General features: G+C 52.5%; 1 protein-coding gene across 1 annotated transcript; it reads left to right on the top strand.

Annotated features, from left to right (window-relative positions):
• The first annotated feature begins 1,800 nt into the window (after positions 1–1,800).
• Positions 1,801–5,493, top strand: LOC127930828 (uncharacterized transmembrane protein DDB_G0289901-like). Its single transcript, XM_052521758.1, has 7 exons — positions 1,801–2,033; positions 2,236–3,074; positions 3,210–3,636; positions 3,748–4,245; positions 4,344–4,504; positions 4,654–4,901; positions 5,002–5,493. Exons 1-7 carry the CDS (start codon positions 1,801–1,803, stop codon positions 5,491–5,493), a joined length of 2,898 nt encoding a protein of 965 aa, XP_052377718.1.
• The last annotated feature ends 8,546 nt before the right edge of the window (positions 5,494–14,039 follow it).

The raw sequence follows: 14,039 nt of genomic DNA, 5'->3' as shown, positions 1-14,039 counted from the left end.
TGTGATGTCTCTGTCTGTGTGTTCTATCTGGTGTAATGTCTCTGTCTGTGTGTTCTATCTGGTGTGATGTCTCTGTCTGTGTGTTCTATCTGGTGTGATGTCTCTGTCTCTGTGTTCTATCTGGTGTGATGTCTCTGTCTGTGTGTTCTATCTGGTGTAATGTCTCTGTCTGTGTGTTCTATCTGGTGTGATGTCTCTGTCTGTGTGTTCTATCTGGTGTGATGTCTCTGTCTCTGTGTTCTATCTGGTGTGATGTCTCTGTCTGTGTGTTCTATCTGGTGTAATGTCTCTGTCTGTGTGTTCTATCTGGTGTGATGTCTCTGTCTGTGTGTTCTATCTGGTGTGATGTCTCTGTCTCTGTGTTCTATCTGGTGTGATGTCTCTGTCTGTGTGTTCTGTCTGTGTGTTCTATCTGGTGATGTCTCTGTGTTCTATCTGGTGTGATGTTTCTGTGTTCTATCTGGTGTGATGTCTCTGTCTCTGTGTTCTATCTGGTGTGATGTCTCTGTCTGTGTGTTCTATCTGGTGTGATGTCTCTGTCTGTGTGTTCTATCTGGTGTGATGTCTCTGTCTGTGTGTTCTATCTGGTGTAATGTCTCTGTCTCTGTGTTCTATCTGGTGTAATGTCTCTGTCTCTGTGTTCTATCTGGTGTGATGTCTCTGTCTGTGTGTCCTATCTGGTGTGATGTCTCTGTGTTCTATCTGGTGTGATGTCTCTGTCTCTGTGTTCTATCTGGTGTGATGTCTCTGTGTTCTATCTGGTGTGATGTCTCTGTGTTCTATCTGGTGTGATGTCTCTGTCTCTGTGTTCTATCTGGTGTGATGTCTCTGTCTCTGTGTTCTATCTGGTGTGATGTCTCTGACTGTGTGTTCTATCTGGTGTGATGTCTCTGTCTCTGTGTTCTATCTGGTGTAATGTCTCTGTCTCTGTGTTCTATCTGGTGTGATGTCTCTGACTGTGTTCTATCTGGTGTGATGTCTCTGTTTCTGTGTTCTATCTGGTGTGATGTCTCTGACTGTGTGTTCTATCTGGTGTGATGTCTCTGTTTCTGTGTTCTATCTGGTGTGATGTCTCTGACTGTGTGTTCTATCTGGTGTAATGTCTCTGACTGTGTCTGTTGATGTCTCTGTGTTCTATCTGGTGTGATGTCTCTGACTGTGTGTCCTATCTGGTGTGATGTCTCTGACTGTGTGTTCTATCTGGTGTGATGTCTCTGTCTGTGTGTTCTATCTGGTGTAATGTCTCTGTCTCTGTGTTCTATCTGGTGTGATGTCTCTGTCTCTGTGTTCTATCTGGTGTGATGTCTCTGTCTGTGTGTCCTATCTGGTGTGATGTCTCTGTGTTCTATCTGGTGTGATGTCTCTGTCTCTGTGTTCTATCTGGTGTGATGTCTCTGTGTTCTATCTGGTGTGATGTCTCTGTCTCTGTGTTCTATCTGGTGTGATGTCTCTGTCTGTGTGTTCTATCTGGTGTGATGTCTCTGACTGTGTGTTCTATCTGGTGTGATGTCTCTGTTTCTGTGTTCTATCTGGTGTGATGTCTCTGACTGTGTGCCCTTCCAGACAGGGACCAGTGTCGAACCCGTTCCAGAATGGGGTGAAGTGTAAAGATGCCATGAGTGTTTATGTATGCTGGTGTCCACCTGAAATCAAAAACTGTGATCTTTTGTGGCCTTTTTTATTTTTTATTTCTTTTGAATACAGTGACATACTTTTCATCCACTGGTCATTTGATTGGATGTGTGAATGTTCTTCAGATTTTGTATCTGATCACAACATCACTCTGCAGGGGAGCACAAAATGCAGGTCAGAGAGGCGACGGAGCTGTTGCTGAGCATCACGTGCACCCGTGATACGACAAGCCTGTACAACCACGACATAGCCCTGCTGAAGCTCCACACACCTGCAGTCCTCTCTAACTACAGCCTCCCCATCTGCCTGGGGCCCAAGGCTGAGATCCTGCTGAGAGAGGCCTCCAAATGGAGCAGGATGCACTTCCAGGGCCACGAAGCCTCTTTTATTGAACTAGGCAAGTCAGTACAGACCTTGTATAGTCGTATCATTCAGCATTTACTGGACTTCATTACACATAAAGGTTAATAAATAGTAAAGACCCCCATCTGCTTTTATTTGGTCAAATAATTTCATCCAAATAATATATGCACATAAATTCCTCTGTACATTTACATTAATCCCTAAAATGTGCATAATTGACATATAATCTGAAACATGCAGCAGTAGCGGCAACGACAACAACAGTGTCGGCGGCAACGACAACAACAGTGTCGGCGGCAACGACAACAACAGTGTCGGCGGCAACGACAACAACAGTGTCGGCGGCAACGACAACAACAGTGTCGGCGGCAACGACAACAACAGTGTCGGCGGCAACGACAACAACAGTGTCGGCGGCAACGACAACAACAGTGGCGGCGGCAACGACAACAACAGTGGCGGCGGCAACGACAACAACAGTGGCGGCGGCAACGACAACAACAGTGGCGGCGGCAACGACAACAACAGTGGCAGCGGCAACGACAACAACAGTGGCAGCGGCAGACAACAACAGTGTCGGCGGCAACGACAACAACAGTGGCAGCGGCAGACAACAACAGTGGCGGAGGCAACGACAGCAGTGGCAGCGGTAGACAACAACAGTGGCAGCGGCAACAGTGTCAGCGGTAACGACAGCAACAGTGGCAGCGGTAGAGGTGGCAGCAGCAGACAACAACAGTGTCGAAGGCAGCAACAACAGTGTCGGCGGGCAACGACAACAACAGTGGCAGCAGCGACAACAACAGTGGCAGAGGCAACGACAACAACAGTGGCAGCGGCAACGACAACAACAGTGGCAGCGGAGCAGCAACAGTGGCAGCAGCAACAACAGTGGCAGCGGGACAACAACAGTGGCAGCGGCAACGCAGCAACAGTGTCGGCGGCAACGACAACAACAGTGGCAGCGGCAGACAACAACAGTGGCAGCGAGGACAGTGTCAGCGGTGGACAACAGAGGGCAGCAGCAGCAACAACAGTGTCGGCGGCAGACAACAACAGTGGCAGCAGACAACAACAGTGTCGGCGGCAGCAGCAGTGGTAGCGGAGACAGCAACGTGTCGGCGGCAGACAACAACAGTGGCAGCAGCAGTGTCGGCGGCAGACAACAACAGTGGCAGCGGCAACGACAACAACAGTGTCGGCGGCAACGACAGCAGTGGTAGCGGGAACGCAGCAGTCGGCGGTAGACAACAACAGTGGCGGCAACGCAACAACAGTGGCGGTAACGAGTGGCGGCAGCAGTGGCGGTAACGACAACAACAGTGGCGGCAGCAGTGGCAGCGGCAACGACAAGCAACAGTGGCAGCGGCAACGACAAGCAACAGTGTCGGCGGCAACGACAGCAACAGTGGCAGCGGCAACGACAACAACAGTGGCGGCGGCAGCAGCAACAGTGGCAGCGGCAGCAACAACAGTGGCGGCAGACAACAACAGTGTCGGCAACAGTGTCGGGCAGCAGCAACAGTGGCAGCGGCAGACAACAACAGTGGCAGCAGCAGCGGTGGCAGCGGGAGCAGCAGTGGCAGCGGCAGACAACAGTGTCGGGAGCAGCAGCAGTGGCAGCGGAACGCAGCAGTGGCGGTAACAACAGTGGTGGCGGCAGCAGTGTAGAGCGGCAGCAGCAACAGTGGCAGCAGCAGCGGTAACAACAGTGGCAGCAGCGACAACAACAGTGTCGGCGGCAGACAACAGCAGTGGCAGCGGCAACAACAACAACAGTGTCGGCAGCAGACAGTGGCAGCGGCAGCGACAGCAACAGTGTCGGGCGGCAACGGAACAACAGTGGCAGCGGCAGACAGCAACAGTGGCGGCGGCAACAACAACAACAGTGGCAGCGGCAACAACAGTGGCAGGGCAACAGTGGCGGCAGCAACAACAGCAGTGGCAGCGGCAACGTAACAACAGTGTCGGCGGCAACGACAACAACAGTGGCAGCGGCAACGACAACAACAGTGTCGGCGGCAACGACAACAACAGTGGCAGCGGCAACGACAACAACAGTGGCAGCGGCAGCGACAGTGGTGGCGGCAACGACAACAACAGTGGCAGCGGCAACGGTAACAACAGTGTCGCGGCAACGACAACAGCAGTGGTGGCGGCAGCAGTGTCGGAGGCAGACAACAACAGTGTCGGCAGCAGTGGTGGCAGCGAGCAGCAACAGTGGTGGCGGCAGCAGTGTCGGCGGCAACGGTAACAACAGTGTCGGCGGCAACGACAACAACAGTGGCAGCGGCAACGACAACAACAGTGGCAGAGGGACAACAACAGTGTCGGTGGTACAACAACAGTGGGGCGGCAACGACAACAACAGTGTCGGCGGCAACGACAACAACAGTGTCGGCGGCAGACAGCGTGTCAGCGGCAACGACAACAACAGTGGCAGCGGCAGGTGGCAGCGGCAGCAGCAACAGTGTCGGGCGGAGTGGCAGCGGCAACGACAACAGTGTCGGTAACAACAGTGGCAGGCAGCAACAACAGTGTCGGCGAGGACAACAACAGTGGCAGCGGTAACGACAACAACAGTGTCGCAACAGCAGTGGCAGCGGCAGCAGCAACAGTGGTGGCGGCAACAGTGTCGGCGGGTAACGACAACAACAGTGTCGGCGGCAGACAACAACAGTGGCAGCGGCAACGACAACAACAGTGGCAGCGGCAACGACAACAACAGTGTCGGCGGCAACGACAACAACAGTGGCAGCGGCAACGACAACAACAGTGTCGGGGCAGACAACAACAGTGGCAGCGTAGAGTGGCAGCGGCAACGCAGTGTCGGCGGCAACGACAACAACAGTGGCGCAGCGACAACAACAGTGGTAGACAACAACAGTGTCGGCGGCAACGCAACAGTGGCAGCGTGATACAACAACAGTGGCAGCGGCAACGACAGCGGCAACGACAACAACAGGGCAGCAGACAACAACAGTGTCGGGGCAACGACAACAACAGTGCGGCGGCAACGACAACAACAGTGGCGCAGCAACAACAGTGTCGGCGGTGGCGGCGGCAACGCAACAGTGGCAGCGGCAGCAACAACAGTGTCGGAGCAGCGGTAGAGGGCAGCAGCACAACAACAGTGTCGGCGGCAGCAGCAACAGTGGCGGCGGCAGCGACAACAACAGTGGCGGGCAGACAACAACAGTGGTAGCAGGCAACAACAGTGGCGGCGGCAACAACAACAGCAGTGTTGGCGGCAGAGTGGCGCAGGCAGTGGCGGCGGCAGACAGCAACAGTGGCGCGGCAGTGGCGGCAGCAGACAACAACAGTGGGGCAGCAGTGGTGGCGGCAGAGGGAACGCAGCAGTGGCGGCGGCAACAGCAGAGTGGCAGCAGCAACAGTGTCGGCGGCAACGACAACAACAGTGGCAGCAGCAGTAGTGGAGCAGCAGTGGTAACAGCGGGAGCAACAACAGTGGTGGTGGCGAGTGGTAGAGGCGGGTAGCAGTGGTAGAGGGAGCAGCAGCGGTAGAGGGAGCAGCAGCGGTAGAGGGAGCAGCAGTGGTAGAGGGAGCAGCAGCGGTAGAGGGAGCAGCAGCGGTAGAGGGAGCAGCAGCGGGAGCAGCAGCGGTAGAGGGAGCAGCAGTGGTAGAGGGAGCAGCAGTGGTAGAGGGAGCAGCAGCGGTAGAGGGAGCAGCAGTGGTAGAGGGAGCAGCAGCGGTAGAGGGAGCAGCAGTGGTAGAGGGAGCAGCAGTGGTAGAGGGCGCAGCAGTGGTAGAGGGAGCAGCAGCGGTAGAGGGAGCAGCAGCGGTAGAGGGAGCAGCAGTGGTAGAGGGAGCAGCAGCGGTAGAGGGAGCAGCAGTGGTAGAGGGAGCAGCAGTGGTAGAGGGAGCAGCAGTGGTAGAGGGAGCAGCAGCGGTAGAGGGAGCAGCAGTGGTAGAGGGAGCAGCAGCGGTAGAGGGAGCAGCAGTGGTAGAGGGAGCAGCAGTGGTAGCGGGAGCAGCAGTGGTAGAGGGAGCAGCAGCGGTAGAGGAGCAGCAGTGGTAGAGGAGGGAGCAGTGGGTAGCGGGAGCAGCAGTGGTAGCGGCAACGACAGGCGGCAGCAGCAGTAGCGGGAGCAGCAGTGGTAGAGGAGCAGCAGTGGTAGTCGCCGGCAGGAGCAGCAGCGGTAGAGGGAGCAGCAGTGGTAGAGGAACAGCAGTGGTACAGTAGCGGTAGGGAGCAGCAGCGGTAGAGGGAGCAGCAGTGGTAGAGGAGCAGCAGTGGTAGAGACAACAGTGTCGGCGAGGACAACAGCAGTGGTAGAGGGAACGACAACAACAGTAGCGGCAACGCAGCAGTGGTAGAGGACAACAACAGTGGTAGACGACAACAGCAGTGGTCGGAGGCAGCAACAACAGTAGCGGCAACGCAGCAGTGGTAGAGGAGCAGTAGCGGCAGAGGACAACAACAGTGTACAGCGGTAGAGGAACAGCAGTGGTAGAGACAGCAGCAGTGGTGGTGGCGAGCAGCAGCGGTAGAGGGGTGCAGCAGCGGTAGAGGGAGCAGCAGTGGTAGAGGGAGCAGCAGCGGTAGAGGGAGCAGCAGCGGTAGAGGAGCAGCAGAGGGAGCAGCAGTGGTAGAGGGAGCAGCAGCGGTAGAGGGAGCAGCAGCGGTAGAGGGAGCAGCAGCGGTAGAGGGAGCAGCAGTGGTAGAGGGAGCAGCAGCGGTAGAGGGAGCAGCAGCGGTAGGGAGCAGCAGTGGTAGAGGGAGCAGCAGCGGTAGAGGGAGCAGCAGCGGTAGAGGGAGCAGCAGCGGTAGCGGGAGCAGCAGAGGGAGCAGCAGTGGTAGAGGGAGCAGCAGCGGTAGAGGGAGCAGCAGCGGTAGAGGGAGCAGCAGTGGTAGAGGGAGCAGCAGCGGTAGAGGGAGCAGCAGCGGTAGCAGGGAGCAGCAGCGGTAGAGGGAGCAGCAGAGGGAGCAGCAGCGGGGAGCAGCAGCGGGAGCAGCAGCGGTAGCGGGAGCAGCAGTGGTAGAGGGAGCAGCAGCGGTAGCGGGAGCAGCAGCGGTAGCGGGAGCAGCAGCGGGAGCAGTAGAGGGAGCAGCAGCGGTAGAGGGAGCAGCAGAGGGAGGGCAGAGGGAACAGCAGCGGTAGCGGGAGCAGCAGCGGTAGCGGGAGCAGCAGCGGTAGCGGGAGCAGCAGAGGGAGCAGCAGAGGGAACAGCAGCGGTAGCGGGAGCAGCAGTGGTAGCGGGAGCAGCAGTGGTAGAGGGAGCAGCAGTGGTAGAGGGAGCAGCAGCGGTAGAGGGAGCAGCAGTGGTAGAGGGAGCAGCAGTGGTAGCGGGAGCAGCAGTGGTAGAGGGAGCAGCAGCGGTAGAGGGAGCAGCAGTGGTAGAGGGAGCAGCAGTGGTAGAGGGAGCAGCAGTGGTAGAGGGAGCAGCAGTGGTAGCGGAGCAGCAGCGGTAGAGGGAGCAGCAGTGGTAGAGGGAGCAGCAGTGGTAGAGGGAGCAGCAGTGGTAGCGGGAGCAGCAGTGGTAGCGGGAATATATAAATACTTTTTGTAAGATATTAATGGTAATATATACATGTAAACAGGATTAATAGTGAACAGTAGCAGGATAAATAGATATAGTACTAATGGTAATATATACATATAAACAGGAGTAATAGTGGACAGTAGCAGGATAAATAGATAATTTGCAAATAAATTCATTAAAAATCCTACAATGTGATTTTCTGGATTTTTTTCTCATTTTGTCTGTCATAGTTGAAGTGTACCTATGATGAAAATTACAGGCCTCTCTCATCTTTTTAATTGGGAGATCTTGCACAATTGGTGGCTGTCTAAATACTTTTTTGCCCCACTGTATATACTTGCATTCTCGTGTTTCTAACTCAATTGTATTTTGTATTGTATTTTCTTTTATTATTCATATCACTGTATTTTTGGGAGAGAGCTCTCAATGTAAGAATTTCACTGTACTGTTTTACCCCTGTTGCATCCTGTGCAATGGCAAATAAACTTTGAGACTTGCAGGACTCCTCCTCTCACATCAATGGTCAGACCACTGACACATCACCCCCTACTGGAACAAAACTGCAGTGCACATAAAAATAAGCATTTGCAACTGACCTCCTGCGTCAGTCACCCTGTTGTCATTTATGCAGAATAGTGAACGTAGCTTGGTGCAGGTTGCTTGCTTTTAGCTTTCACACTGAAATGTAATATATTTACCATAGTAATTGGGGATAATGGGAGTTGTACAAAATTAGGTTGTACAAGGAAAATGTACAATAGCATGTTTTGGCACATAACCTGATACTGATACAGAATGTTCAAATCTGATATGGCCTCTCTCATGAACTATGATGGGTATACACAAATGTAAAAAAAATATTGAGATTATACACAAAATATTGAGATTGATTGACTTGTACTGTAACAGAAGTAAAACAGTCCCTTTCTAAGTAAGTATTCATAGTGGACTAGAAACAGTTCATGCATCTCATCCACATGGGGATGAAGAGCAGTTCTTTTAGGTGATGCTGCCTGGGGATGAAGAGCAGTTCTTTGTGATGTGATGCTGCCTGGGGATGAAGAGCAGTTCTTTGTGAGGTGATGCTGCCTGGGGATGAAGAGCAGTTCTTTGTGATGTGATGCTGCCTGGGGTTTTTAGAGTAGATTCGGTCCATTACCTTGTGCTTAGGTTGATGTGGGTAGGGTTAAACCCTAACATTGCAGGGCAACACTTGCACCCTCTGGAGAAAATGTAGAAACATGTCCATGTGGTTTATTGTCATGGTATTAATATGGTCTCAATTATTTCATTGATGGAGATGAAATAGTTGACCCTTCAGATCCTGTCATTTGATTGATGGCTGGTCTGTCTCCGGCAGCAGGTTTAAGGTTGATTGATGGCTGGTCTGTCTCCGGGCAGCAGGTTTAAGGTTGATTGATGGCTGGTCTGTCTCCGGGCAGCAGGTTTAAGGTTGATTGATGGCTGGTCTGTCTCCGGGCAGCAGGTTTAAGGTTGATTGATGGCTGGTGTGTCTCCGGGCAGCAGGTTTAAGGTTGATTGATGGCTGGTCTGTCTCCGGGCAGCAGGTTTAAGGTTGATTGATGGCTGGTGTGTCTCCGGCAGCAGGTTTAAGGTTGATTGATGGCTGGTGTGTCTCCGGCAGCAGGTTTAAGGTTGATTGATGGCTGGTCTGTCTCCGGGCAGCAGGTTTAAGGTTGATTGATGGCTGGTGTGTCTCCGGGCAGCAGGTTTAAGGTTGATTGATGGCTGGTCTGTCTCCGGGCAGCAGGTTTAAGGTTGATTGATGGCTGGTGTGTCTCCGGGCAGCAGGTTTAAGGTTGATTGATGGCTGGTCTGTCTCCGGGCAGCAGGTTTAAGGTTGATTGATGGCTGGTCTGTCTCCGGCAGCAGGTTTAAGGTTTAAGATTGATGGCTGGTCTGTCTCCGGGCAGCAGGTTTAAGGTTGATTGATGGCTGGTCTGTCTCCGGGCAGCAGGTTTAAGGTTGATTGATGGCTGGTCTGTCTCCGGGCAGCAGGTTTAAGGTTGATTGATGGCTGGTCTGTCTCCGGGCAGCAGGTTTAAGGTTGATTGATGGCTGGTCTGTCTCCGGCAGCAGGTTTAAGGTTGATTGATGGCTGGTCTGTCTCCGGGCAGCAGGTTTAAGGTTGATTGATGGCTGGTCTGTCTCCGGGCAGCAGGTTTAAGGTTGATTGATGGCTGGTCTGTCTCCGGGCAGCAGGTTTAAGGTTGATTGATGGCTGGTCTGTCTCCGGCAGCAGGTTTAAGGTTGATTGATGGCTGGTCTGTCTCCGGCAGCAGGTTTAAGGTTGATTGATGGCTGGTCTGTCTCCGGCAGCAGGTTTAAGGTTGATTGATGGCTGGTCTGTCTCCGGCAGCAGGTTTAAGGTTGATTGATGGCTGGTCTGTCTCCGGGCAGCAGGTTTAAGGTTGATTGATGGCTGGTCTGTCTCCGGGCAGCAGGTTTAAGGTTGATTGATGGCTGGTCTGTCTCCGGCAGCAGGTTTAAGGTTGATTGATGGCTGGTCTGTCTCCGGCAGCAGGTTTAAGGTTGATTGATGGCTGGTCTGTCTCCGGCAGCAGGTTTAAGGTTGATTGATGGCTGGTCTGTCTCCGGCAGCAGGTTTAAGGTTGATTGGTGGCTGGGTTTAAGGTTGATTGATGGCTGTCTCCGGCAGCAGGTTTAAGGTTGATTGATGGCTGGTCTGTCTCCGGCAGCAGGTTTAAGGTTGATTGATGGCTGGTCTGTCTCCGGGCAGCAGGTTTAAGGTTGATTGATGGCTGGTCTGTCTCCGGCAGCAGGTTTAAGGTTGATTGATGGCTGGTCTGTCTCCGGGCAGCAGGTTTAAGGTTGATTGATGGCTGGTCTGTCTCCGGCAGCAGGTTTAAGGTTGATTGATGGCTGGTCTGTCTCCGGGCAGCAGGTTTAAGGTTGATTGATGGCTGGTCTGTCTCTGGCAGCAGGTTTAAGGTTGATTGATGGCTGGTCTGTCTCCGGCAGCAGGTTTAAGGTTGATTGATGGCTGGTCTGTCTCCAGGCAGCAGGTTTAAGGTTGATTGATGGCTGGTCTGTCTCCGGGCAGCAGGTTTAAGGTTGATTGATGGCTGGTCTGTCTCCGGCAGCAGGTTTAAGGTTGATTGATGGCTGGTCTGTCTCCGGGCAGCAGGTTTAAGGTTGATTGATGGCTGGTCTGTCTCCGGGCAGCAGGTTTAAGGTTGATTGATGGCTGGTCTGTCTCCGGCAGCAGGTTTAAGGTTGATTGATGGCTGGTCTGTCTCCGGCAGCAGGTTTAAGGTTGATTGATGGCTGGTCTGTCTCCGGCAGCAGGTTTAAGGTTGATTGATGGCTGGTCTGTCTCCAGGCAGCAGGTTTAAGGTTGATTGATGGCTGGTCTGTCTCCGGCAGCAGGTTTAAGGTTGATTGATGGCTGGTCTGTCTCCAGGCAGCAGGTTTAAGGTTGATTGATGGCTGGTCTGTCTCCGGCAGCAGGTTTAAGGTTGATTGATGGCTGGTCTGTCTCCGGCAGCAGGTTTAAGGTTGATTGATGGCTGGTCTGTCTCCGGCAGCAGGTTTAAGGTTGATTGATGGCTGGTCTGTCTCCGGGCAGCAGGTTTAAGGTTGATTGATGGCTGGTCTGTCTCCGGCAGCAGGTTTAAGGTTGATTGATGGCTGGTCTGTCTCCGGCAGCAGGTTTAAGGTTGATTGATGGCTGGTCTGTCTCCGGCAGCAGGTTTAAGGTTGATTGATGGCTGGTCTGTCTCCGGCAGCAGGTTTAAGGTTGATTGATGGCTGGTCTGTCTCTGGCAGCAGGTTTAAGGTTGATTGATGGCTGGTCTGTCTCCGGCAGCAGGTTTAAGGTTGATTGATGGCTGGTCTGTCTCCGGCAGCAGGTTTAAGGTTGATTGATGGCTGGTCTGTCTCTGGCAGCAGGTTTAAGGTTGATTGATGGCTGGTCTGTCTCTGGCAGCAGGTTTAAGGTTGATTGATGGCTGGTCTGTCTCTGGCAGCAGGTTTAAGGTTGATTGATGGCTGGTCTGTCTCTGGCAGCAGGTTTAAGGTTGATTGATGGCTGGTCTGTCTCTGGCAGCAGGTTTAAGGTTGATTGATGGCTGGTCTGTCTCCGGCAGCAGGTTTAAGGTTGATTGATGGCTGGTGTGTCTCTGGCAGCAGGTTTAAGGTTGATTGATGGCTGGTCTGTCTCTTGATGGCTGGTCTGTCTCCGGCAGCAGGTTTAAGGTTGATTGATGGCTGGTCTGTCTCCGGGCAGCAGGTTTAAGGTTGATTGATGGCTGGTGTGTCTCCGGCAGCAGGTTTAAGGTTGATTGATGGCTGGTCTGTCTCTGGCAGCAGGTTTAAGGTTGATTGATGGCTGGTCTGTCTCCGGCAGCAGGTTTAAGGTTGATTGATGGCTGGTCTGTCTCTGGCAGCAGGTTTAAGGTTGATTGATGGCTGGTCTGTCTCCGGCAGCAGGTTTAAGGTTGATTGATGGCTGGTCTGTCTCCGGCAGCAGGTTTAAGGTTGATTGATGGCTGGTCTGTCTCCGGCAGCAGGTTTAAGGTTGATTGATGGCTGGTCTGTCTCCAGGCAGCAGGTTTAAGGTTGATTGATGGCTGGTCTGTCTCCAGGCAGCAGGTTTAAGGTTGATTGATGGCTGGTGTGTCTCTGGCAGCAGGTTTAAGGTTGATTGATGGCTGGTCTGTCTCCGGCAGCAGGTTTAAGGTTGATTGATGGCTGGTCTGTCTCTGGCAGCAGGTTTAAGGTTGATTGATGGCTGGTCTGTCTCCAGGCAGCAGGTTTAAGGTTGATTGATGGCTGGTCTGTCTCCGGCAGCAGGTTTAAGGTTGATTGATGGCTGGTCTGTCTCTGGCAGCAGGTTTAAGGTTGATTGATGGCTGGTCTGTCTCCGGCAGCAGGTTTAAGGTTGATTGATGGCTGGTCTGTCTCCGGCAGCAGGTTTAAGGTTGATTGATGGCTGGTCTGTCTCCAGGCAGCAGGTTTAAGGTTGATTGATGGCTGGTCTGTCTCCGGCAGCAGGTTTAAGGTTGATTGATGGCTGGTCTGTCTCCGGCAGCAGGTTTAAGGTTGATTGATGGCTGGTCTGTCTCCGGCAGCAGGTTTAAGGTTGATTGATGGCTGGTCTGTCTCCAGGCAGCAGGTTTAAGGTTGATTGATGGCTGGTCTGTCTCTGGGCAGCAGGTTTAAGGTTGATTGATGGCTGGTTTGTCTCAGACAGCAGGTTTAAGGTTGATTGATGGCTGGTCTGTCTCTGGCAGCAGGTTTAAGGTTGATTGATGGCTGGTCTGTCTCCGGCAGCAGGTTTAAGGTTGATTGATGACTGGTTTGTCTCAGACAGGTTTAAGGTTGATTGATGGCTGGTCTGTCTCCGGCAGCAGGTTTAAGGTTGATTGATGGCTGGTCTGTCTCTGGCAGCAGGTTTAAGGTTGATTGATGGCTGGTCTGTCTCCGGCAGCAGGTTTAAGGTTGATTGGCGACTGGTCTGTCTCCGGGCAGCAGGTTTAAGGTTGATTGGCGACTGGTCTGTCTCCGGGCAGCAGGTTTAAGGCCTCAAGAGACTCCAAGCAATATGAACATGGATGGGAATGATAGCAGCATGATGACAGGTGTGTTTTTGTGTCCGGACTGAGGATGGATGGCACATGGTTCATTCAGAGAGAGCTGAGCTTCCTGGTTGTCTCATTTCCTGGAAGAGTAAGCAAAACATATAGGTTGTAAGATTATTGCGCAGGGATGAGGACATTTTATTCATCCATGCTAATATAACAGGAACAGTGATCTCTAGTAGTGGTCCATGGGAACCCCTCACCTCCCTTCCTGCATGAGTGGTCTTGGCCACTCTCTTCCAGAATCCTGTGGAGGTTATCAGCTGAGACCCGCCCCTCATCACAACGACTGACATTCCTCACACCTTCAGAGAGAGAACCAGGAGTACAAGAGAAACAACAAATTTTATTTGTCACAAACACATGGTTAGCAGATGTTAATGCAAGTGTAGTAAAATGCTTGTGCTTCTAGTTCCGACAATGCAGTAATAACCAACGAGTAATCTAACCTAACAATTTCACAACAACTACCTTATACACACAAGTGTAAATGGATGAAGAATATGTACATAAAAATATATGAATGAGTGATGGTACAGAACGGCATAGGCAAGATGCAATGGTATCGAGTACAGTATATACATTTGAGATGAGTAATGTAGGGTATTTTTTACTTATTTATCTGTTATTTTACCAGGTAAATTGACTGAGAACACATTCTCATTTGCAGCAACGACCTGGGGAATTGTTACAGGGGAGAGGAGGGGGATGAATGAGCCAATTGTAAACTGGGGATTATTAGGTGACCGTGATGGGCCAGATTGGGCCAGATTGGGAATTTAGCCAGGACACCGGGGTTAACACCCCTACTCTTACGATAAGTGCCATGGGATCTTTAATGACCTCAGAGAGTCAGGACACCCGTTTAACGTCCCATCTGAAAGACTGCACCCTACACAGGGCAGTGTCCCCAA

This window comes from Oncorhynchus keta, chromosome 6, assembly GCF_023373465.1.
Source record: "Oncorhynchus keta strain PuntledgeMale-10-30-2019 chromosome 6, Oket_V2, whole genome shotgun sequence".
Classification (NCBI taxonomy): Eukaryota; Metazoa; Chordata; class Actinopteri; order Salmoniformes; family Salmonidae; genus Oncorhynchus; species Oncorhynchus keta.
The sequence above is the reverse complement of the archived record's forward strand: the minus strand, read 5'-3'. Positions and strand labels throughout refer to the sequence as shown.